Source organism: Malania oleifera, chromosome 4, assembly GCF_029873635.1.
Source record: "Malania oleifera isolate guangnan ecotype guangnan chromosome 4, ASM2987363v1, whole genome shotgun sequence".
In the NCBI taxonomy this organism is placed as follows: domain Eukaryota; kingdom Viridiplantae; phylum Streptophyta; class Magnoliopsida; order Santalales; family Ximeniaceae; genus Malania; species Malania oleifera.
This window is the reverse complement of record NC_080420.1, coordinates 97,402,916-97,430,340: the sequence shown is the minus strand read 5'-3', so window position 1 is coordinate 97,430,340 and position 27,425 is coordinate 97,402,916. Positions and strand designations below refer to the sequence as shown.

At 37.7% G+C, this 27,425-nt stretch overlaps 1 protein-coding gene across 2 annotated transcripts in view; it reads left to right on the top strand.

Moving 5' to 3' along the window:
- LOC131153115 (uncharacterized) overlaps positions 1-27,425 on the top strand; it is a 97,565-nt gene that overhangs the window by 40,789 nt on the left and 29,351 nt on the right. For both annotated transcript variants that reach the window (XM_058105179.1, XM_058105178.1), the window contains exons 6-7: positions 11,920-11,997; positions 14,774-14,931. In XM_058105179.1, the coding sequence (XP_057961162.1) occupies positions 11,920-11,997; positions 14,774-14,931 (236 nt within the window). The remainder of the gene's footprint in view (positions 1-11,919; positions 11,998-14,773; positions 14,932-27,425) is intronic.

Below are 27,425 nucleotides of genomic sequence, written 5' to 3'. Positions count from 1 at the left end.
CATGGATTAGTAACTCCAAGTAGATCTTCCCTTTAGGACCTCACTCCAGTGTTGCTTACCTGTTTTCATCTCTTTGATTCTGAGCCTATTGAGATCAAAACATTCAACTTGCACCCCCCTACCAGATCCTGTAATCCTCCTCTAAATTTTTTTCCAACTTCCTCCTTTCAACACTTAAGGAACAAAGATTGAATACTCCTTTAAAAGGTATGATGCCCATCCAAGAAGTTTGTTGACCCAATTTGGTTGAATCATCCAAATTTCATCTTCTGAATGTACCTGGTCAGACAAGAATACACTGAGGAAAAACTTTGAAAAAGTCATTGTAGAAAACCAAGGTACCCTTACCCAATGAGTTATTTCTACTTTGTTCTCAATCAGAATGGCAAAGCCTCATATACCCCTGTATTTTTTAGCTTCAAATTGAATGATTTCCCTTCAATCTGGACTGTTTCTGGGAAATATTCTCCTTCATGGCGTTTGTTGAACATCTCAGAAGGAGAAAAAGCATCGTGAGGGAGCTCCATTGCCAGAAGTCAGAGCTCTATCAGTTGTTGTTGTTGACTCTTTTAAGAGCGTCATCCACATAAAAACACTTATCACTAAAGAAATTTTTGTTTTTCCAACACCAAATACTCCAAAAAAATTTCTCTGTGGTGTTATTTCATTATTATATTTTTCAAAAAATTTCTGTGGTGTTATTTCGTTATTCTATTTTTCTCAAATTTGCTCTTTTATATCCATTTACATTTTAATCCATTCTTTATCTCCCATGATTTTCATTCTTTTCCCATTAGTCTCCCAAAAGTGTTTTTTTTTGCATCAAATTGAGTGAACCTCAAGTGTTTTTTTTTTTTTTTCTATCTGTTGGATGAGTGGGAGTGTGTTATTAAAATCACCAAGGGTGTAACCCATATACAATAGAGAGAGAGAGAGAGAGAGAGAGAGAGAAAGAGAGAGAATTCTCAGATTCATGAAGTATTTTACCCACCCTAGAAAACTTTTTTCAATTTATTGAATCACTTATGTGCCAAGAAATGTAATTGGAGAGGGAGGGGGTCATTTCTTTTACCATTTATGGGGATGAGAGAGACAAGTGTAGGATCTTAAGGAATGGGAATTATGTATGCTAGTCCGTTCGGGGCCTTGGTATGGCTACTCCTAATACATATAAGCAAAAAAAAGGGTATCAGAAAAAGGTTGACTGAGTTGGTGTTTATTGATAATTATGGGGCTGTTTTTTTTGGGGGGGGATAAGGGGGGATGTAGAGGTGAAGGTAAAGGAGGGAAAAATTGTTTAGTTGTAGGGATCATTTGCTGGAATTTTAAAGGATTAGGTGATGCTAGGAAGTGTGGTTGGTCGAATAGGTGTGTTCATGGCTTTCTCAACATTGTTTTTTGGAAGAAACTAAGCTTGGTAGTGTTGGGGGGGGGGGGGGGGGTGGTGTTGGTTTGGAGAAGACGAGCAAAGGAGTGGATCAACCTTCTGGGACTCATGATCACTGAAGTTGGAAGGAGGTTCTATCCAGTATTTTAGGGGCAGCAAAGAGTGGATGGTGATGCATGAATTGTGGAGGGTTCGCAAATGGTGAGCCTTGGAGTGGCAGCAGCTGGTGATCCACCTATTTTCTGGGAAGGGGATGATCACAAGTGCACCAGAGAGAGGAGTGGGCTTCAAATGGGCTTGGTTAGGGATTGTTCACATCACAGTGCATACGTCCCAATTATTGGGAAATAAGCTGGGGGCTTTAAAAGGAGATCTGGAACATTTGCAACTTGTTGGGCTCTTGAGGGAGCTTTTAAGGGTTTTTAAATCTCTAATGCAGAATGGACTTTGTTGGGCAAGTATGGGACTATTTATTCATCACAGGCCCATGTTCCAAGAGTTCAATGTACAAGGGAAAGGGCAGCATAGTTGAGTTCACCTCAAGCCCAACATCTATTTTGGTAGTTTGGGAGTAGAGATGTGGCTACTTTTTCAAAAAGAAAGGGGGTGAACCAGTCAACCTCCTACAAACACATTCCCACAAAAATATGCAAATTTGATTTTCGATTTTCTATGCAATTAAGATAAAAACATGTCCTATAACTTCTAACATGTATATTTGATATGAGTTAATGGAGAAATTTTGAAGCATAGAAAATAAACAAGGAATCATTAATATGCTTCAACATACTTGAACTCATGAAACAAGCAGAAATGAACGAAGTAGAGGGTTAGGTACTGACCTTATTGAAGAACAATCCTCTATAGGTAAAGTGGAGTACACCCTCACTTCAATTCACACCCCAAATAACCCAAACAAAGGAAGAGATGTGTGGTTTTCTCTCCTTTTCGTCGTTCACTAAAAGTCCCCTTTGACCCCACGAAAATCCTTAGAAACCTCACCTTGCCCCCACTTGGATGTGCCTCAATCTCTCTCTCAAGAGGTCTTTTTATAGATCTCCAATTGAAGGGAGGGAAAACCCCTTTTGAAAACTCAAATTTCCACTCCCAATGTGTAGGTGTTGTCTGCTTTGGGGGCATCTCCTCACAGCTTTGTCCTTCCTTAAAAGGCGCCTACACAGGAGGGATCCAATCCCTATAGAAGCCAAGACCCACTCACCTCCTCGAGTGATGTGGGACTCCTCCCCATCCCAAGAACTTAAATTTTGGGTTTTCTACTACCCCCACAAAGCACAGGATAGTGAGTATGATTGTGACAACCTACTCTCACCATGTAGGTTGTATTTGCTTTGGGGGCAAACCCATCATGGTTTAGTCTTTCCTCAAAAGAACCTAAAAAAAATAGGGATCCAATCCCCATATAAGCCGAGACCCTTTCACCTTTCGAGCAATGTGGGACTCCTCCCCACTTTTAGAACCTCATGAGGAGTCCTACATCACTTAGGGATGTGAAGAGGTCATAACTTATATGGGGATGGGATCCCTCTCTTGTGTAGGTGCCTTTTGAGGAAGGACAAAACCATGTGGGTTTGCCCCCAAAGTGGACAATTCCTACCTAGTGGGAGTGGGTTCTCATAATTGTACCCACTATCTTGTGCTTTATGAGGGCAAGAGACAGCCTAGAACTAAGGTTCTTGGGGTGGGGTGGTATCCCACATTGCTCAGGGAGGTGAAGGGGTCTCGACTTATATGGGGATTGGATCCCTCTTTTGTATAGGGGCCTTTTGAGAAAGGAAAAAATTGTGAGGGGTTTGCCCCTAGAGCGGACAATAGCTACACAACGGGAGTGGGCTGTCACAATCTTACTCACTATCATGTGCCTTGTGGGGAAAGGGGTCCTCCCCAAGACACTTTCACATCGCTTGGGGAGGTGAAGGTGCCCACTATCCTATGCCTTGTGGGGGCAAAAGACAGCCTAGAACTGAGGTTCTTGGGGTAGGGAGGAGTCCCACATAAAGTGGGGAGGTAAAGCGGTCTCAACTAATATGGAGATTGGACCCCTCTCCTGTGTAGGCTCATTTTGAGGGGTTCGCCCCCAAAGCAAACAATACCCACATAGTGGGAGTGAGTTGTCACAACCATAGCCACTATGCTATGCCTTCTAGGGTCAAGTGACAGCCTAGTACTGTGGTTCTTATGGTGGGGAGGAGTCCCACATCGCTCGGGGAGGTGAAGGGGCCTCAACTTATATGGGGGTTGGATCCTTCTCTTGTGTATACGCATTTTGAGAAAAGACATAACTATGATGGGATTGGCCTCAAAGTGGACAATACCTAAATAGCAGGAGGGGGCTGTCACATGGTATTAGAGCTAGATCCTGACCAAAAATGTCATGATGACAAATGCTAGGGACGGTATGTCTTGGTAGGGTGGATGGTATGCACCATCTTATGCCTTGTGGGGATAGGAGACAACCTAGAACTAAGGTTCTTGGAGTGGGGAGGAGTCCCAAATGGCTTGGGGAGGTGAAGTGGTGTCGGGATATGGTATTGGATCCCTCTCCTGTGTTGGCACCTTTTGAGGAAGGACAAAACTGTGACGGTTAGCCGCCAAAGCAAACAAATGTACATAGTCGGAGTGGGCTAGCACAATCATACCCACTATCCTGTGCAAGGTTTTAAATTGCGGTTGCGGGTAACTTTTTGTAACGGTCACCAAGACGCAGGTGTTACGTAGTGGGAAGTGGGCGTAACGGTTGTGATTTTTTTTCATGCATGCACAGCCATGCCAAAATTGAAAAAACAAAAAGCATGAAATCCATTAATACATACTTTTAATGAATTTTGCCGGCTTTTGTTTAACACACAAATGCTAATAGGCAATATGATTTTTATATTAATTTTAGTGCGTTGTTTACCAAAAAAAAAAAAACATATGTTTTTATAGTTTGCATTACTTTAATAGGTAAAAAGATGTAGAAATGTAACTAAAATGAAGAATCAATTAATTAAAGACAAAGTTACTAAAAATGAGTCAATGCTCATACACATACATGAATTTGAAAAATGATTGGTATCAAATGTCAATAGTTGAATGCATGAATACAATATTACAAATTTATATAATAGCACGTCACCACCAAAAAGAATGACGTGGAGGGTCTTCATAATTTGCTTGTCTATCTTGAGATTGGGATTGGGAATTATCTCCCCACCCTTGTAGAAATACATAGCTGAATAAACCCATGTTTACATTATTTCGTTGTTGCTCTTGAAAATCTACTGGTGGTGAAAATCCAACTAATATGGGAGGTTCATAATCTCCTCCTTGACCATATCTTGAATAATGTCCATAAGATGGGACCTCGAGATTCCTGACCCACTAGGATAAAAATGAGATGCATAATATGGATCATACTGTTGAGAATCTTGAGATGTTGGATATGCTTGATGAGATCCATATGATTGTGATGATGAATCACCTAAACTACGAACCACGCCATATGAATCTTCAGCAAAATCACGATCTTGATGTTGGTGACTTCTTCTCGTTTGTCACTATGATTCTCACTAGGGTCACCATTGGTAGCACTCTTCCTAGGTTGTGAAGATTGGTACCCTAGAGGAATTCCCAAGTCATAATTTTCCGGTATATCTTGTAGTCCATAACGACTAGGAGGATATGTATCCCATACAAATGACGTCCCTGTGTCATACCCATAATCATATTCTGCACCGCTGCCGCCACCATTACTACCATCCCCAGCCCCAGCTCCAGTACCACTACCTGTACTAGTACCACCATCATCATCACTTGGCGGGCTCAAACCAAAATTGTCATCACTTTTTGTACGCTCAGTACACTTGAATCATGCACGTTTATTTGTGGTTGATCACCTCCTTCTGCAGTGCTCTCAACCTCTTCATCTAACCAATTTGAGTTGTCCTGAACGTCGAGTAATGGTGTCTCTCTCTCCTATGACCATGTACTCAAGGGATCATCTTCTTCGAAAATATAGTCCAAATTGATAGGATTGAAACTATCTTCAATTTCCTATTGGCTTCTTCTCATTTTATGTCCTAACTTTAACCTCATGTTGCAATGCACCAAAACAAGTTTTTGTTGTTTCATGTACTTTAATCTATTTCTTAATTTCATATGGATAAGGCTAAAGTTGCTCCAATTACGCTCACAGTCTGAAGCTGATGTGGTCTGGCTATGAACTCTGATTGCTATTCTTTGGAGCTCAGGAGCACACATGTCCTAATGAATCCACCATTCGATTGCATGAATAATTAAAGAGAGTTTTATGTCAATATAGCGTATTTTCCAAAAGTCAAATTTGAACATAAAGAGAGAAAATAGATCCATTCATCCATTATTTAGCTATATTTACCAGGATTTGTTTGTTTCACTGCCCTTTGAGCCAACGGGGCTCCAAATCTCTCCTACCTATCTTGATATACGAGCAACTAAAAAAGGATGTTCGTGAAATATAATTAATTAATTAGATATATTAATATATATTCTAGAAAGTATCACAGAATACTAAAATAATTCATTATTTAATTTATTAATAGCCCGAATTTGAGTATCTATATCGGGTACCAACTTGATTATCACTGTTTTAACCCCATCCATGACTTATCTAACAACTTCAAGAGTGGGTGGGGCACCATAAAGAAATTGAGGGTTCAAAAAATATCCTAAAATTAAATTTACCAACATATTAATCAATAATAGTTTTTTAATGCAATTATGCATAATTTAAAAGTTAAAATAATAAGCAATTGTATTTGATTTACGCTTACCAACAGCGTGCAAATCTTGGTGCAGTTGAAAACTCCACCGGTCGTCAATAAATTTCCAGTAGTCTTTGTAGAACCGGCAAACTTTTTGAATGGCCGACTTTGCCCTATCAATTCCCTCGTATATCAAACCCGTGGATGGTTTTTGATCACCATTAACCAATTTAAGAACTTTCACCAAGGGTTCCTGTACTTTAAGTATATCAGAGGCCTTTTGCCAAAACTCTTTACCTAAGATAATCTTCTTCGCATCATATTCTAGGCTTGATTTTGCCATCCCAAACCTTGAGCTTTTCCAAGCATCAAATGCGAACATTTCCCTCAATGCTTGTTTATGCCTAACAATAGTTTCCAAGGCAATAAAGTTGGTAGCAAATCAAGTGATGGCAAGGCAAAGTAACTCTCTATTATTTGTGAATTTTTTCATGAAATTCACTGTCCATGTGTGGTTGTAAATAAAGGAGATTATTGTTCTTGCATCTTCTAAGACCTTCTTCACATTACTTTTCTTACCAATATCTTCAAGAACAAGGTCTATGCAATGAGCTGCACATGCTGTCCAATAAAGATTGGGCCTCTTCTGCATTAGTAATTTCCCTCCTGCCTTCATTGCAGCTTCATTATTAGTCACTACTTGGACAACATTCTCCAATTTCTTCAACCACCTCATCCATTAATCTAAAATGAAAATATAGATTTAATAATTACTACTACTTAATTAAAAACATACAAGTCCATAATACTATTTGCATATACAATCAAAAATAAAAAATTACCTAAAAGGTAATATTCAGCTGTTCGGCTTGGCACATCAAAGGCATCAACTGACTTATGAAACACGGTGCCATTATTACAGTAAACTAAAAAGTTTATTATGTGTTTTCTAGTTGGTCTTAACCAACCATCACACATAATGGTTACACCTCTCTTCTTCCAAATGCCAGCACAAGAAGATATAATCTTTCATTTCCCGATACTCTTGCTCCAAATAAATTTCAGATCCCTCATAGGTTAATGGTCCCTTCACCTTTTTTCCAACCTCTGCCGCAACATCAAGCGTAGACTACATAAATGGATAGTCCGCTACATTTGCTAGAATCTGATTATAAATTAGGAATTTTCCAACTTCTTTTCATAATTTACTTCTTAAACCTTTCAATAACTTAGTGTTTATTTTTGGTTGTTTTGCACTTTTGCTTTTTCTAAAATAGGATCCATTGCCCTTAATCTAGCTTCAGGGGCATCGGGATTAAGCCATTGTCGTGCACTACCTCCAACTCCTCGAACACTATAAGATCGAACTCTACTAAAACCAATGGCACCACCAAGTCCACCGCTGCTAGAGCCATCTCCCTCTTCATAAATATTACCCCCATTAGTTGTTCTTGGTCGAAATATGTCTCTCTTCCCATTGTTGCTGTGATCCTATGCTTTCTTGTATAGCAAATCTCATTATTTCTTCTTCCAAGTCTTCTTCATTGCTCAAATTCTCAAAATCTCCTCTAATTTGGGCTTCTGCTTCTTCCTACCTTTTTTTTTTTTTTTTGTATCTCTTTTCTTCTCATTATGTTGTTGTAGATGTTTCATCATTTTTTATTTTTGATTGTATATGCGAATAGTATTATGGACTCGTATGTTTTTTTAATTTAGTAGTAGTAATTCTTAAATCTATATTTTCATTTTAGATTAATGGATAAGGTGGTTGAAGAAATTGGAGGAGAATGTTGTCCAAGTAGTGACTGATAATGAAGTTACAATGAAGGCAGGAGGGAAATTATTAATGCAGAAGAGGCTCAATCTTTTATTGGACAGCATGTGCAGCTCATTGCATAGACCTTGTTCTTGAAGATATTCATAAGAAAAGTAACATGAAGAAGGTCTTAGAAGATGCAAAAACAATAAGCTCCTTTATTTACAACCACACATGGACAGTGAATTTTATAAAAAAATTCACAAATAATAGAGAGTTACTTTGCCCTGCCATCACTCGATTTGCTACCATTTTTATTGCCTTGGAGACTATTGTTAGGCATAAACAAGCATTGAGGGAAATGTTCACATCTAATGCTTGGAAAAGCTCAAGGTTTGGGATGACAAAATCAGACCTAGAATATGATGCAAAGAAGATTATCTTCGGTAAAGAGTTTTGACAAAAGACCTTTGATATACTTGAAGTAGAGGAACCCTTGGTGAAAGTTCTTAAATTGGTTGATGGTGATCAAAAACCATCCACCGGTTTGATATACGAGGCGATTGATAGGGCGAAGTCAGCCATTCAAAAAGGTTGTCAGTTCTACAAAGACTATTGGAAATTTATTGGCAACCAATGGAGTTTTCAACTGCACCAAGATTTGCACGCTGCTGGTAAGGGTAAATCAAATACAATTTCTTATTATTTTAACTTTTAAATTATGCATAATTGCATTAAAAAGCTATTATTTATTAATATGTTGGTAAATTTAATTTTAGGATATTTTTGAACCCTCAATTTCTTTATGGTGCCCCACCCACTCCTAAAGTTGTTAAAGAAGTCATGGATGGGGTTAAAACAGTGATAATCAAGTTGGTACCCGATATAGATACTCAAATTCGGGTTATTAATCAAGTAAGTGTTGGTTCCATTAAATTGAATAATGAATTATTTTAGTATTTTGTAATACTTTCTAAACTATATCTTAATATGTCTAATTAATTAATTATATTTCACAATCATCCTTTTTTTGAGGTTGGTATATCAAGATAGGCGGGAGACATTTGGAACCTCATTGGTTCAAAGGGCAGTGAAACAAACAAATCCTGGTAAATATAGCCAAATAATTGATGAATAAATCTATTTTCTCTCTTTATGTTCAAATTTGACTTTTGAAAAATACGCTATACTGACATAAAACTCTCTTTAATTATTCATGCAGTCGAATGGTGGATTCATTATGACATGTGCGCTCCTTTGCTCCAAAGAATAACAATCAGAGTTCATAGCCAAACCGTATCCGCTTTGAATTGTGAGCGTAATTGGAGCACCTTTTGCCTCATCCAAAAGAAAATAAGAAATAGATTGAAGTACATGAGACGACAAAAACTTGTTTTCGTGCATTAGAACATGAGGTTAAAATTAAGACATAAAATGAGAAGAAGCCAACAGGAAATTGAAGATAGTTTCAATCCTATCAATTTGGACTATATTTTCTAAGAAGATAATCCTTTGAGTCAATGGTTATAGGAGAAAGAGGCACCATTACTCGACGTTCAAGACAACTTAAATTGTTTAGATGAAGAGGTTGGTGGTATTGCAGAAGAAGGTGATCAACCACCAATAAATGTGCATGATTCAAGTTTAAGCCCTAAACGTACACAAAGTAATGACAATTTTGGTTTGAGCCCACCAAGTGATGATGATGGTGGTACGGGTACTAGAGGTGGGGCTGGGGGTGATGGTAGTGATGGCGGCGGTGGTGTAGAATATGATTATGGGTATAACATAGGGACATCATTTGTAAGGGATACATAGCCTCCTAATCGTTATGGACTACATGATATACTTAAAAATTATGACTTGGGTATTCCTCTAGCGTACCAATCTTCACAACTCAGAAGTAGGAGTGCTACTAGTGGTGACCCTAGTGAGAGTCATAGTGCACAAACTAAAAGAAGTCACCAACACCAAGATTGTGATTCTGCTGAAGATTCATATGGTGTGGTTCGTAGTTTTGGATTTAGATGATTCATCATCACAATCATATGGATTTCATCTAACATATCCACCATCTCAAGATTCTCAACACTATAATCCATATTATGCGTCTCATTTTTATCCTAGTGGGTCAGGAATCTCAGGATCTAGTTAGTCTTCTTCTACACACTACCCAAAGCCAATTGCAGACCCAACTTATGGATATTATTCAGGATATGGTCAAGGAGGAGATTATGCACCTTCTATATCTGTTAAAGTTTCGCCATTAGTAGATTTTCAGGAGTAAGAATGAAATAACGTAAACACGGGTTTATTCAGCTATGTATTTCCACAAGGGATGGGAGATAATTCCCAATCCCAATCTCAAGATAGAGATGCATATTATGAAGACCCTCCACGTCATTCTTTTTGGCGGTGACATGCACTATTTTATAAATTTGTAATATTGTATTCATGTATTCAACTTTTGATATTTTGATGGCAATCATTTTTCAAATTCATGTATGTGTATATTGAGTATTGAGTCATTTTTAGTAACTTTATGTCTTTAATTAATTGATTCTTCATTTTAATTACATTTATACTTCTTTTTACTCATTAAAGTAATGCAAATTATGAAACAATATGCCTTTTTTTTGTAAATAGCGCGCTAAAATTAATATGAAAATCATATTGCCTATTAAAATGCATTTGTAGGTTGAATAAAAGCCGTCAAAATTCATTAAAAATAATGTATTAATGGATTTAATGCTTATTTTTTAATTTTGGCATGGTTGTGCATGCATGAAAAAAATTCACGACCGTTATGCCTGCTTCCCGTTACGTAACACCTGCTTGCCGCGACACCCACACCCATTATGCGACGTTACCCGCAACCGCAATTGAAAACCATGAACACAGCTTCGTAGTACATCCTGTTTGGTGAGAGTGGTCTGAGTCAGTGACCTGTGTGCTGTATAGTCTTTGCAAAATTGGCAAAGAGTTGGGGGAAGGGATGTTTTGAAATCGACAAGCATTCCAAAGGGTTTTCTATGGAGGATGAATGTCCCAATGTGCAAACAGAGGATAATATGATTACTGATCAATCCGGGAATAAGATGCAATTAAGTTCTAGGTTCAATAGGATGGGGATGGATGGTAACAAAATCTTGGGTTGTAGGAAAGTCAGCATTTCCATTGGTTATACTCATTGGGGGCAGAAGAGCTGGGAAGAAAGGGATTTCTGAGATGTGAGGGAAGTTATGTTTTTGAAAAGACACTGTAATGGCACATCCAGGAGCCTTTGGCTGGGTCAAAAATGGATTTAACAAAGAAGGTTAGTGGGAAAAGTTCTATTGAGAAGAAGAAATGAGGTGATGTTTCAGACAATGAGGGTGATCTGGATAGTTGACTATGATGGAGGGCTAGTTATAGATGAGGTTTGTGAACAACTCGGGTTTGAATCAGATTCTTCTGTTTTACTAGGCAAACTTTCCTTTAATCTTCCATCTATGTTGGAGGTGCTAGAGGGAGTTTCTGGTTCAGAGAATGCTCGAATAGGTGAGGATAGAGACGAGTGAGCAGACTGAGCCTTGTTCATGGATCTTGTGTTCAGCATTTGTTGGATAAAATGGGTTAGCTAATTTGGAGGGGAAGGAAGTTTGCTTGTATTGTGGTATAAGTAAGGCTAAGAAGGGATAATGGAAATTATTAAATTTGAAGTGCTCTATTAACTATGATGGTGAGGGACTGAGAAGGGATTTTCTTCGGTGGTGTTTGTCAAGTTTTCTGGATGGTTGACAGTTCTGTTTGGGGTTGCCTTTAATCCTTTGTTTTTAACTTTCTTTTTTGAGGATTTGTTGTCCTCTATTGTTTGTATTCTCTCTCTCTCTCTTAATATCTCTTTTTTCATCTTAAAACAATTATAGTAGATATATGGTCAATTTTTAATAACTAGTCTTTTGCTAACTATAGAAGTCATCTTTGATTTGTAAATTTTCAGTTCTCTGTGCTTAAAATTTTTTGATATCTTGGGGTTTTGATGTGACATGTAGGGTGCAAGATGTTGCTGAGTTACTTGGCATGATGGTTGAAGACCACAAACGGCTGCAACCTAATGTGAAAACCTACGCGTATGCATGCTTGTTTTCATTACCTTCAGCTTACTAATGCAAAAATTCATAAATCTATGGATATTTCATGCTTCTAAAATTATGCTAATTTATTATTTTAGGGAAACTTGCTCTTTTAATTGTTAGTTTTCTTTATCTTGTGCACATGCGCATGTAGGTAACGTAAGGCCTTTGTTGCCCCCAGTGTAACAACACTTAGGATTTAATTGCCAAACTAGCTCAATTTGTTACCTGTAGGCTGGATAAATTAACAAGCTTTGAGGAAAATTCAAGTTAATTGTAAGAATGATTGCATTTTTCGTACCCCTAGAGTTCTATTTGATCAATTGGGAAGCAGGTTGTCTTTAAAAATAGTTGTGTATTTGAATTGTGACTTTGTGAATGTGTCCTATTCCTGTATTTTGCTTCATTTCATACTCATCTGGAAAACACGGTACAGGGAGTCTATCCTACTACATTGCTCCATTTTTTTTTTCCCCTTTTAGATAAAGAATATTATTGAAGAGAGGAAAAAATGCAACCAAAGAGAAGGGGAAAACATACAAGTGGAGAACAAGGAATCCTCCAAATGGCAGGAGAATCAAAGAAAGAAAAGAATAATATAATACTACTCTCAAAAAGCATACCACTCCAATCTCTTTGCGAGTCTGCTAAAGAAACATTTCTAAGAAGGTCATGGTTAGCACCACCCCAGTCTTTATGAGGTATTGAGCCTTGGCTTAGTGATCCCATCTTTATTGGACCTTACAATTTTTTTTATGTGAAAGGTGCCTTGCAAGTTAAGATGGAAACCTTTATTAATTTTTGAAGAACTAATTATCCTTTTCTGAAGTGAGGAAAAGTTTGGTTCCCATAAGGGAACCAAGAAACCTGATACATGTTGGGTTCCACCATGCATCCATTGGCCCATTCTTAGCCCCACTTTAGTGATAGGAGTCTAGCTTTGATACCATTTGTAACTGTTGAGATATTGGGTATAATGGAAGACCTTTTGCAACAATAGGTCTGTCTGTCCATTTATGATATATTTCAAATGCATACCAATGATCATGACACCCTTACTAACTCACACTTATTAACATAACACTGCTGCATACTATAATGCTAAATGACCAAAATAATCCCCTTCAAGCTGAAGAAAAGATATCGTATGCTCATAGCTTGTTACAAATGAATTTAACATGAGCACCCCCCCCCAAAGCTTTAGTGAACAAGTCAACAGGCTGCAAATCAGACTTCATATAATTGATCGTAATGAGCTTTTGCACAAGTTTTCCTAGACAAAGTGCAATCAACTTCAATGTGTTTTGTCTACTCATGGAAGAACGGGTTGGAGGCAATATGATTAGTAGCCTGATTATCACACATCAACTCCATAGACCATGAATATGGGAAACTTAGTTCTTCCAACTTGTTCTTCAACCAAACAAGTTCATATGTAGTGTGAGTCATGACCCTATACTCTGACTCAAAACTTGACCTAGCCACCACAGTTTTGTTTCTTAGTCTTTTAGGAAACCAAATTACTGCCAACAAAGATACAATACCTAGTTGTGGATCTTTTGTCGGAAGATAACCCGGCCTAATCTACTTCCATATATCCTTGAATTTAAGTGTGACCCTAATCTTGATATCAAATACATGTCCCAGACACACCTTTGAGATTTCTCAAGATGTGAATTACTACATCCTAGAGACTTGTTCTTGGAGAAGCTAGAAACTCACAACACTTATTGCAAAAGACATATCAGGTCAAATGACTAGGAGAGAATTCAACTTTTTGATAAATCTTTGGTACTATCTTGGGTCCCATATGTGCCATTAACTTCTTGTTAAGATCCATGGGTCTTTCCATAGGTTTGGATCCTAGCAGCCCAATCTCATCCAAAAGATAAAGTACATACTTCCTCTATGATCTGGATATTTCTATACCCAAAAAGTATATCAGTGGTCCCAAATCCTTGATCACAAAATTAGCCTATAGAAAATGTTTTAGGTCTCAATAATCACAATATCATCTACGTACACCATGAGCAAAATTCCGTTTGATGGAGTACGGTGATAAAACATAGAGTGATCTACTACATATTGTCGAAGTCCAAACTCAAGTACCACAACATTGAATTGACCAAATCATGCTCTAGGATACTAAAAACCACTTAATGATTTCCTGAGTTAACACACTAAGCTTGATCTCCCCAAGCAACACACCTTAACTGGTTATTCCATATAAACATCCTTTTGAAGATCACCATGCAGGAAGGCATTCTTCACATCTAATTAAAGCAGAGGCTAGTGACAACTGGTGGCTAAGGTGATGAATAGAGGTACTGAAGCAAGTTTGGCGTCTAGGGGTATTTGGGGGGAAAGGAACAATCACATTTTAAAGGGAAGAAGACTTCTTGGATTTTTGTTTGGGATAAGATTCAGTATTTGGCTTCTTTTTGGGATGTTACTGCTGGTTGTTTCAAGGGATTGTGTCTTGAAGATGTTCAGTGTGATTGGTTTGCTGTTTTGTGCTAGTTATTTTTTTTCCTACTTCAGTTTTTCTGCTCTAATTTTGGAGGATACCTTAGTCTCCAGTATTGTACATTGTTTTTCTCTGATATACTTCTTCTTTTGCAATCAAATAATAAAAAATAAATAGTACATGCTATTATAAAACAAAGAGCTACAGAGTGTGCTATAATTTTTCTTATAGAATTTGGACCAGGCTTCTGGTGAACAGTCTTGGGTTGAAGCTCATGACATTTTTAAAATTCTGTTTCTTGTTCAGGCTGTCAGTAGAATGCTTTACCAAGTATTGCGTTGTAAGAGAGGCTATTCGGCATTTTCGTGCCCTTAAAAATTTTGAAGGGGGGACAAAAGTTTTACATAATGAAGGGAACTTTGGAGATCCACTTTCTCTGTATCTTCGGGCTCTATGTCGAGAAGGTATGAATGCATACATTAAATATAGATAGATATGGCCTAAATTTACTGCTTTTCTTAGCCTTTGTACTTTTGCTCAGGCTTTCAATTCCATAGGGTAAAAGGTATTTCCTGCAACACATTTGTGTTTCTTGTCATAAATCACAAACTTTTTACATGCGACATGTACCTCAGTTGCTTACCCTATTTGGTAGTTGTGGGAGATACTCCTTTATTCCTTTTCTTCTTCCAGAAATCCCCCTTCTATTCAATTGTAGAAGGGATTTGACGCAGGTCATTTTGGACACTATATGAGCCTTAGCTCTGTATTCTGTTTATGCACTTGACTTTACCCTCTCCCTCTTTCTCCTGATAGAAAAAGAATAGATTTCATTAAAGAAGAAAGAATGTACAAAAAGAAGCATAAGAAACCCTCCTATGAGGACAAGACTTGAGAGAACAAAAAAAATAAAAAACTACAATCAGAAACACAGCCAGCCAGTCTCGCTGTAAATCTGAGAAACGCACCTTTAAAACAATGAGCTGCAAAAGCCCAAAGCGAAGCCCATATAATTAAATCCTATCCCACAGCAATGGACACATGATCTTCCCAGTAACAATATGAGCATTCTGCTCCCATCAAATACCCCACAAGCCAACATAAAACCCACTACCTCGACAAAGCTGAGACATCTCTACTCCGACCAAATCTTGTAAAAGAATTTGACAATAAATCCTCCACCTATTCCTGACAAACCCAGCTATCTCCAAAAAAACCAAACAACTTACTCCAAACCCTACAAGAGAAAGAAGAATGCAGGGAAGGATGAGATACAAATTCTGGAAGTATGCAAGTTCCCTACCCCATATGTTCCACAGCCTGAAATAGACCTTCTGTCTATGATCAATGGCCCAACTGGCACCAAAAGAAACAACAATATGCTAAAAAAGCTAGACTTCTTCAACAACTGTCCTTTTTCCTGGAGCTTTCTTCAGATATTTCAGAATTCGCTCAATGCCAAAATCCTAGACTTCTTCAACAACAGTCTCTTCTTCGTGGAGCTTTTTTCAGATATTTCAGAATTCGCATTAACTGCTTTCCAGTGTTCTTGTTCAGGATTCTTCATGATATGACAATTCCAACAACAAAAGGAATATCAGAATTAATTATAGTCAAATAAATAAGACTACCGGCCAACCTATTGCACCTCCTAGGATTCTCAAACAGCTGACCATCATTGTTACCAAATTTTGTTTTGTCAAGGCTTGATATATATATTGTTGTCCCACAGTCTAACAGCATAAGCTTTTAGATTAAGTGGTGCTTAACATGGTACTGAAGCTATGATTAGCAGGAGATCCTAGGTTCTATTCTTGACTCAATTGTAAGAGTGTTACATCAAAACCTGTAGATCAAAGGCTTAAATCATGGAAAAGGTCTCTTCAAGCATGGAGGTAAGTCTCTGTGCATCTTGCTCTCCCTAGACTCCCCATGCTGTGGAAGCCTTGTGCACTTGGTATTTAAATTTTTTATCTAAATTTCCCTAAGCATTGCTCATTTGTCTATACACATTCTATCAGAATGAATTATAATCAAATTGATAAGACTACCAGCCAACCTATTGCACCTCCCAGGATTCTCGAACAGCTGACCATCATTGTTACCAAATTTTGTTTTGTCAAGGCTTGATATATATTGTTGCCCCACAGCCTAAGTTGCCTAACAACATACGCTTTTAGGTGAAGTGGTGCTTAACATGGTACTGAAGCTATGATTAGCAGGAGATCCTAGGTTCTATTTGTTGGGAATAAAGAACAAATTCCCGAAACCTGTGAGAAACAAAATAGAGAAAGAATAACGCCAAAGAAAAATCAATCACATGCACAAGACAATATTTACGTGGTTCGGCAATTTTGCCTACGTCCACGGAGTTGCAGAGATTTCAATATTATTAGGAAGAAAAACACAGAGAGTGTGGCGATACAATGCTCTCCCTCTCGCTCTCTCACAGGTACAACCCCGCAAACCCTAATCACCTGAAAGCAATACTTTTTATATGTTGCGCCTAGGGTTCCGTTCCGAATGGGCTCCAAAAGCCTTAGGATAGAAATCTCTAATTAAATAGGGGTCGGGTCGGCATCCAAATTAAAACACAACTAGGCTCCACAAAAGCCCAACACTATTCTTGATTCAATGTTAAGTATTACATCAAAACCTGAAGATCAAAGGATTAAATCATGGAAAAGGTCTCTTCAAACATGGAGATAAGTCTGTGCATCTTGTTCTTCCTAGACTTCTCATGCTGTGGGAGCCTTGTGCACTTGGTGTTTAAATTTTTTTTTTTATCTTAATTTCCCTAAGTATCGCTCATTTATCTATGCACATTCTATCAGGCTGCATGCGTGAGTGAGTCGTAAGGCTTGATATTCATTGTCGGCTCACAACCCAACAGCTTAACCTTTTAGGTGAAGTGGTGCTTAGCAGGATTTATAGGAGTATCCACCGACTTTAAACTCTAGGAGTCTAATCTGTCTGCAAATCAATAATATTCTTCCTTGGGAGAGAGCAATACCTTCCTTGGATCCTCTACTTCTATTCCCAGAAAGTTTCAAAAGATCTGCAGTATAAACTTTTTTACCTAAGTAGCTCAACTTTTGCAATACCAGCATCTACCTGCAATAATAATGTTATAATATAGATAGTGAGAACTATAGCGCCACTCTCTAATGACAAACAAATAAAGAAGTGATCGACCACTTTTTCCTTCATTCCAAACTCAGACCCCACAAGCCCATGGGCCCATGGGGGTTGTTTGAATCCATAGATTGCCTTTCTTGAGTTGAGAAACCGTATATGAATCCTGATAAGCAGCATTGCCCCAAGGTTTGTCTGTTTAACCTTTTTTCTATCTCCATCCAAGAAAGTATTTTAAACATTTAGTTGATAGTGTTCAGTTATTTACAGCTGTATTTGACAGGGGAAATATAATAGAGATAAATCGGGCTAAGGAGAGAGTGCCTAAAAATAGTCAACCTCAAAAATCTCAGTGTAATCTTTAAGCACTAACCAAGCTTAAGACTCTTAGTACTTCCATGAGGAAGCATACAGCCATCAACCACTGACCACATGCTTACTAGGAGGTAAGTCAGTCAATTCCAAGTTTGATTCTTATGCAAGGTTGCAATCTCATCCATTTCATGCTTTCAAGGCTTGCTTTTGGGCTTCTTTGTGTTTCTTTTTGTTTCTTTCAAGGAATGTTGTCGAATTTTCAAAGGGATTGGAAACAGGCTTTGTTGAAACTGTTTTTATTTGTTTATTTGCTAACTGTTAAAGCTTTATATACATTGTTGACCCACAACCTAACAGCTTACGCTTTTCAGTAAAGTGGTAATCTAACATGGTATTAGCAGCCAGTTGCTTTATTTTCTGTTCTTGCCTGGAGTCACTTCCAGTTGCTGCCAGCCATAATGCCTGTAGCTGCTGCCAGGTTGTTTATTAAATGCCTGGAGTACTTTTCTGGGGTCTGCCATGTTCTTTGTCGTTAAGCAGTTCCTCCTAAAGTATTTGAAGTTCTGTTCTATAGTCATAGCTGCCTCTTGAAGTTCTGGTTTTTTCTTTTTGAGGTCGTGAAGTGCTGTTTTGTGCAAGTGTTTGTTGCCTGATTTCTTCTCAAGATCCTTCTTGCGATAATTCAGCCATGGATGTTGCCTCTAAATGTAGTAGGGGAACTTGTGAAGATTTAAAATCTACTATTGACACTTCAAATGCACCTAGCCACTCCAATAGGGAGTTTGAATACATCATCTACCATGTCCTAAGAGGAGTTTAACAAAATTCTAAACTCGGTCTTACAACTAGTGCTACTAAGACCCATTTAGGTACATCCAATCTTCTTGCCTCTTCATCCTCCTCACCTTGGATTATAGATTCTGGTGCCTTCTTCCATATGATAGGTAGTCCTGATTTGTTCTAGTCCTTGAACCCCAAAACTCTAAGGTTACTCTTGCTGGTGGTTTAGTTACAGCAATTTCTTCTGGTTCTAGAAATATTCTTTCAACTCCTTCTATTCCTTTTAGTCGGTGTTATATGTGCCTAAATTTCCCTTGAACCTGCTATCAATTAGTCAACTAACCAAGTCTCGTAATTGTTCTGTGACCTTCTTTCCCTCATTGTGTTATTTAGGATCTCCAAGCAAACAAGAGGATTAAAGGGCTTGAGAAGGATAGCCTATACTATTTTGAAGTTGGTTATGTTGGGTCCAATTCTTGTCATACGACTTCCTCAATATCTACCGGTGGTGTTTCTTTGATCAATGGCATGCTTATTTGGGTCATCCATTCCTTCGAAAAACTACAAGAAGTTTTTCCTTATGTTCAAGTATGTTTCTTGTTTTTAGTGTTTTGCGTGTTAGTTGGGAAAGCATATTTGGTCATCTTTTCTATTTGGAGTCAAACCACAGAGTAAATCATTGTTTTCTTTTATTCATCCATATATTTGGGGCAAGGGCTCTTAAAGAGTCAAAATTTTGACTAGTCATTAATATTTTGTATCCTTTGTGGACGATTTTTCTCATATGACTTGGATGTATTTGTTAAAAGATAGGTTTGAATTTCTTAATGTATTTACTCTATTCTGCCAAGAAGTTAAAACTTAGGTTGACATTGGTATTCAATTTTTTCAATTTGATAACTCTCAAATTTGTTCAAAATGAGCTTTGGTCATTTTGCTTGGCCATGAAGGGATTATTCGTCAAACATCCTGTATACATACCCCTCAACAAAAATGGAGTAGTTGAATGAAAAAATAGATATTTACTTTGACACTGCACGGTCTTTACTCCTTCATATGCATGTTCTAAAAACCTTTTGGACTGATGCTCTTCTTAGATCTTGTTGCCTGCTCAACAGGATGCTCTCAAGTGTTCTAAGGGGACAATTTCCCTTCTCCATCGTGTACCAAGAAATGTCCATATTCTCTGTTGTGCTCATGTCTTTGGGTGCACCTGTTTTGTTCAGGTTCCACATATTGATTAAGGCAAGTTCTGTCCTCATGCTGTTAAATGTGTCTTTGTTGGGTACTCGAGAACTCAGAAAGGATATAGATATTATGATCCCTATACTTGTACGAAATATGTTACTATCAATCCTGCCTTTTTTAAGAGGGAAACCTTATTTCTCTAGTGTTGGGTACTCTTTGAATGAATTTTTTTTTATTCTATCAATGACTTATAATACCCCCTCTTGTGTTGATGCTCCTATTCCTACCCTTATTACTCTCGAGAAAATTTCTGCTCCTTTTCCAAATCATTCAGTTACTGATCCAGAGAAGCAATTAACGGTCTATAAATGAGAAGAGCAAGCAAGAATTACTACTGCCATGTAGGCGCTTACGCTGCCGATCACTATTTCGACTTTTGGTTTTGGAGATTCTTCTAAATATGACTTGGATTTGCATATTGCCCACTAGAAAGGTACTCAAACATGTGCTCATTCCTTAGTTGCTTATCCTATTGCTCACTGTGTTTTAGTTCTTCACCTTCCTAGTTCTAGTGGTCTTTTGCCTTGTCTATTTTCTCGATTTCTATTCCTTCCTTGCATGATAAAGCACTTACTAATCTTGGTGGAAGCATACGATGGATGTAGAAATGGATGCCTTGACCATTCAAGGGACATGGGACTTGGCGGATCTTCCTCTTGGTAAGGATTGGTTAGGTTTTGTTGGGCCTAGACCACGAAATATCTTCCTGATGGCTCTATTCAATGGATTTTGGCTCAATTGGTTTCCAAGGGGTACACCAAAAAATATGGTATTGATTATTTTAAGACATTTTGATGTAGGGGCAGCATCAAGGATTTGGATTCATGGGAGAGAGAAGGAAAACTTGAAGAGAGGAGATACCGGGGGGGGAGGGAACTGAAATTTACTTCAATTCAAATTCTACAATAAGTACCTACAACATGGCTTTCACAAACTATTTATAAGAAAGCCTCTTTGACATAATTACATATATACCCCTAAAGCCATATTACATTACAAACATACCCTATAGTGCTACAAACAAGCCCCCAAATACACATAATACTATACTAATTTAGCTAAACACATAATAGACTACCATTTAATTCCAACAATTCCTTAACCCAAATCTTCTTAATTATTCTCTAACATGGATCTTCCCAAGGCCTGGCTTATTGACCTGCATCATTTTCTCTCCTATTGCTAAACTAAATTCTATTTTTTGTATTGGTCTCATTGGCAATTAACTTTGATTGGCCCTTGTACTAGTAGAATCTAAAGAATGCCTTTTTGTATGGTGATTTTCTAGAAGTCATATACATTGGAGTCACCTCTTAGGTATGTTGCTCAAGGGCAGGATGGTAAAGTATGTCGGTTGCAGAAGGCCATTTATGGTCTTAAGCAGTCTCCTTGACCTGGTTTGACAAATTTAGTGTTGTTGTCTTGGCAATTGACTTTATCAGTGCCATTCTAATCATTTGGTTTTTTTCCGCCAAAAGGAGACAGATGTCGTACTTATTGTAGTTTATGTTTATGATATCATCATTACTAGCAATGACTGGAGCGAGATTGCAATGTTAAGCAATGGCTTCAAGAAAAATTTCAAATCAATGACTTGAGTATGTTGCATACTTTCTTGGTATTAGAGCTTGTTACCACTTAGCAGGAGGTCCTAGGCTCTAGTCTCCCGCCCCCGTTTATTGTGCATGCTCAGAGTAGAAAAAACTAGTGAATGACTTTTTGTATTATGTTGTGTGTAATGTCCTTACATACTGCTGCTTTTATACATAAAGTCAGGTGCCTATAAATAGAAAGAAATCAACACACACTCTATACAATTAATTCTAGGTAATTATAGCTAATTAGAAAAGTCTAATTTAGGGCACAATAATTGTGATTCTCAGCACACTATATTTAGAGTTGCCGAGAATGGTAGCTTTCCATATGCGGCAGATCTTCAACACTCCCCCTCAAGTTGGTGAATAGATGTCACTCATTCCAAGCTTATCCATTAGAGCTTCATAAGTCTTCCTATCTAACGCTTTAGTAAACAAATCTGCCACTTGTTGAGCTGGAAGGGTATATGGCATACACACATTTCCAGACTCAATTTTCTCTCTAATGAAGTGTCTATCAATCTCAATGTGTTTAGTTCTTTCATGTAGTACCGGATTGTGAGCTAATGAGGTTGCTAACTTGTTGTCACAGTAGAGCTTCATGGTTCCATTGTTGTTCATTCGCAGGTCCTTCAGGATTAGTTTAATCCACACTATGTCATCTAATCCTTTAGCTAGGGCTTGGAATTCTGCTTTTTGTACTGGATCTAGCAACAACATTTTGCTTATTACTCTTCCATGTAACTAAGTTTCCCGCCATATACACACAATATCTTGTAGTGGATCTTCTATAATCCAGACATCCTTCCCAATCTGAGTCGGTATAGATTTCTACATTCAGTGTATCATGTTTTTTGTATAGGATGCCCTTTGCTGGGCATGACTTCAAATACCTTAGGATTCAATTCACAGCTTCTATATGTTCTTTACCAGGACACTGCATGAACCTGCTCACATAACTTACGACAAAAGCAATATCAGGTCTATTATGCGATAGGTAAATTAATCCACCAACTAACCGCTGATATCTTCCCTTATCAACTGCTTCACCCCCTTCATTCACTCTTAGCTTGGTTGGCATTTGCTTCAATTGGAGTTCCTGCTGGTCTACTTCCTTCCGTCCCAACCTCTTTTAATAGATCAAGAACATATTTCCTATGAGTGATAAAAATACCCCATTTAGATCTGGAAACTTCTACTCCCAGAAAATACTTTAGATTTTCGAGGTCTTTGATCTCAAATTCTCGGGCCATGTTCAGTTTCAGATTCTCCATTTCTTCTTTATCATTCCCTGTAACAATGATATCACCTGCATACATAATCAGGATAGCAATCTTGTTACCTGTAGAGTGTTTGATGAATAAAATATGATCTTCACTCTGCCTATAACCCATTCCTCATGAATCTTGTAAATCTCCCTAACCATGTTCTAGGTGACTGCTTTAGTCCATACAAGGTGTCAGATTTTAGGGTCTACATCTTTTGGTCTTAATGTCTTACCCTTCCATAGGGTTTGCTATCATTATATAGAAGAAGTTTACATAGTTGGTGCCATATTTTCAGGCAGATTTTCAGCACCTAAATGCTGCCAGAATTTCTGGAACATGCTGCCAGAATTTCAGGAACATGTGGCCAGAATTTCAGCCATATGTTCAGTGCCAGCATGCTGCCTGATTTGCAGCATTATTTACAGCTACAATATAAATATAAAATAAACATCATAGAATACAAATTATTAACCATGTTTTCCCACACTCCCCCTCTAGCTGGCGAATGGGTATTTTCAATTCTCGGCTTGGATACAATACTCTGAAACACTGAACTACTTAACCCCTGCCTGGATATTTTTGCAATTTGTTGGGATCGAACAATCTCCTCTGATTGTGTTGTAGCAGTTGTCTCTGCAACCTCCTACATTATTCACAAACAATGATCTCTTGGCAATTAGGGCCGATCACTTGAAACTACCAGCAATGAAGGCTGGTAAGAAATGCTCTAAGAAATTCAGCAATGAAGGCTGACCACAAACAATGATCTCATGGCAATTAAGGCCTATCCCTCTAAACCACCAGCAATGAAGGCTGGTGAGAAACGCTCTTAAGAAATTTCAGCAATGAAGGCTGATCACGAACAATGATCTCATGGCAATTAAGGCCGATCACTCGAAACCACCAGCAATGAAGGCCGGTAAGAAATGCTCTAAGAAATTCAGCAATGAAGGCTGATCATGAACAATGATCCCATGACAATTAAGGCTGATCACTCGAAACCACCAGCAATGAAGGCTGGACTGAAAAGTAACGGAAACCACCAGGAATGAAGGTTGCCAATGGTAGAAATAAGAACAGAAACTGCTCCAATAAATTTCAGCAATGAAGGCTGAACTGAAAAGTAACGGAAACCACCAGCAATGAAGGCTGGCAATGGTAGAAATAAGAACAGAACCTGCTCCAAGAAATTTCAACAATAAAGGCTGAACTGAAAAATAACGGAAACCACCAGATTATAAGATCCAAGATTGATAACTGCACCAATTTTCTGCCAACCGCATCCTCTAGCAGACCCTGAAAGAACACCCTGTATCCCATCTAGGAAGTTGGATGATGCAACAAAAGGCAACTTGATTGCTACATATCTGGCAACTTCTGTTTCATTGCTATAAGCATAGCCCCAAATGTTGCGGATCAAAATCAGCACTGACCCAACCAAAACACCCTCAGTAATGGCAATTACTAACACAACACATACTGCCATTCGAGCTTTTCGTGGATGCCCAGCTCCTAGTTCATTTGTAGCTCGAGTGCTCACAGCATTAGAATTTACTTGCAGCATCTTATAGTCTAAGTGTGTCATATCAATTTTCTCCTTATGGACTTGTTTTCCATCAACTATCTTAGTGGGAATTTGGTCACCTTCCATGATAACCTCCCAAGCTTTTCAATTCATAGTTTGAAGATATATTTGCTTTCTCTTTTTCCAAAAGGTATAGTTCAAACCACAAAAGATTGGTGGCCTAGTTGAAGATTGTCCCTCTCCAAAGGGAGCTACGCCTAAGTTAGCCATTAAGATCTTTTTATAGCTACTAATTAAGATTTGTTATAACCCCTCTCTGATACCAATTGAAAACTAAGGTGTAGTTCCAAGAGGGAGGGTGAATTGGATTATAAAAATTTGGTTTAATTCCTTTTAAGAATCCTTAACCTTCTTTTATTTCTCTGAGCTAATTCTTGACTTGTTTGTTTAATTCTTTAATCAATCAAGAACTTAGTTCTTTTAATTCAATCAATCAACACAACTATGTAAACAACCAAGCAACCAAACCAATCATTCAAGTAACCAAGCCAATCATCCACAATTTGAAAACAAACAACCAAATGATTTGCCAAGCACAAGTTACCTGCAGCACAATTTAGATTGATGGAAATTTGCAAGATTCGACACTCTTTGAAATATAAATACAAACTACTCAATATCAAATTTTAAATCATTCAATCATAATATAGTTTTTGTTGTCAGCCCTGGATATAAATTTGAATTAAGCCCTATAGTGAATGATAATTTGTGTTTGCTGATATGAAGCCTTGTATTGATTGATTTTCTTAATATGATATGTAATATAAAATCTAACACAATATTTACACTTTTCCTAATATTCAAAGTTCAAATAAACTTTCAGTTAATTTATCTTTGGGATGTTTAACCAACTAACGTACTCCCGTATGGTTTCCGCAAGATATGGTTTAACCAACGTACTCCCTTTCGGTTTCCGCAACCCAAATCAAAATTAAACTTTAAGTTTACTTAATTCCCAAATATATGTAGTATATATGATTTTCAATTTAAACCATCCACGCAATTCAAATATGTACTAAAAATAAAGAGTAAGGGAAAGAAAGAGTGAGACAGAGATTTTTATCAGGTTCGGCTTATAGCCAACCTACGTCCTCGCTTTTGGCAAACCACCAGAGGATTTACTAAACCTGTTCCTTTGACGGGCAGAACAATACCTTTAAAACACTCCTTGGTTAAGGCTAGAACCCGCCTTCTCCAAACGATATCCCCGCGTCCGGTCACTCCTTAATTAGGCTAGAACCCGCCTCTCTAAGCAATATCTCCTTGCTTAGCCAACGATCCAAACAATCCTTGGAATCGTCAATCTACAAGAAATAAATCAAATAGATGCGTACAAACAATGCTCACACAAAGAGCTGATTAGTACACTTTAGAAACTAATATACTTCAAATTCAAAATATCAAAAGAATGAAGTAAGAAGTTCAATGTAAATATCACCGGTTTACTTCTTTTGATTACGATCAAGAGCTTAAATCATATGCTTCAGAGAAGATGTAAAAGCTCAAAGATTTCTGAAGAATTTCGCAGCAATTCAGAGCTTTAAAACAGATAGCAAGAAGCTTTGAGTGAAAGAGATCTTGAAAGAATATTCAATGCTTGGTGTGTATGTGAAGATCATAAAACATGTATTTATAGACTTGAAAAACATTCACATTCGTGCTGCCCAAGTTTACTTGGAGTGCCCTCCAAGTTTCTAAAAAGATTGGGGCGCAAGTCAATTAGATTTGAAAATTAGAAGTTTAAAAAATATGCTCGTTGCTGTACTTCGGTTGCATGAAGTGCAACCTCAGTCGCCTGAAGAGGGGTCAAGAGCTTGAAGATACAGGGTCAGGCACCTAAAGACACACTGCCTGTTTTAATTTTCTTCAGCAAAATCTTCGGTCGCCTGAGGATTTCACCTCAGTCTCCTAGACTGTAAAAAAAAATCAGTTTCCTTCTTTCTTTTTCAAAAATATTTGACTTCCTTACTTTCTTGTTTTTGAAAAATATTTTCCAAGGATTTAAAATAAAGTCTCTGAGTCCATATTACTCCCCTAAAGAGCTTCTTTTCATTCACAATGATATTTTTACTGTTGAAGTATTTACATGAAGATTTCCTAATAATTTAAACACTTCTTGTTCTTTGGAAACTTCATGGTTATCTCTGAGCTTTGAGTTCATTCCATCTTGAGATGTCTTTGAGTTTCCGTTTTTTATCACTTCATGATACACCACGTACTTTTAAGCTTGTTGGTGATCTTTCGAAGCTTTGTTGATTTTGGCTTGTTTAAGTTTCCTGAAAACATCATTACTTGAACACATAATGATATTAAAAGCTTTTATTTGTTACCATCAAAACAAGAGGTGAAAGCCTTATTAGGCTAACACTATTAGCTAGAGATTTTGTACCAACCACATGTCCAATTGATGCCACGTGTCAACCTCTGACATTGGCAACTAAGGGGTGGCGGTTATTGTAGTTATTCGTAGTTATTTTCGAATTTGAATTTTTGAAATTCAAATTCAAGAATTGTTTCCCTTCCCTTCCATTGAAGGTCTATTAAAGAACCTCCTATGGGATATTTTAGGGCACATCAAAGGTGGGGCCAAGTAGGGTTTTCAAGACCGGTTCATAGGTTACAAGAGGGTTTTCATTTGAAGAAGAGGGAGAGGAAAAACCATAATCCTCTTTATTTGAAGGGGCTATTGGGTGTGAGATTCGAATTAAGGGGCCTTCCACTTGATCTACAAAGGGTTTTTCTTCAAAAAGGTTAGTGTCAAATCCTTTACTTCATTCATTTCCATGCATATGATTGATTTTGGCATGTTGAAGCACATAGTGTTTTTTTGATGTTATGATTTGTGCTTCATGATTTTTCTACTTTACTATGTCAAAATTGCATATTAGGAGTAGTAAGACATGTTTCTATCATGATTGCATAAGAAAAAGCATTTTTGGATGTCAAAATTGCATGTGTATGTTGAGATTTTTCTTCAAGCGGTCAACTGACCTATGCAAATGATCAACCCGGTTCCTTTCCATTTTGAAAAT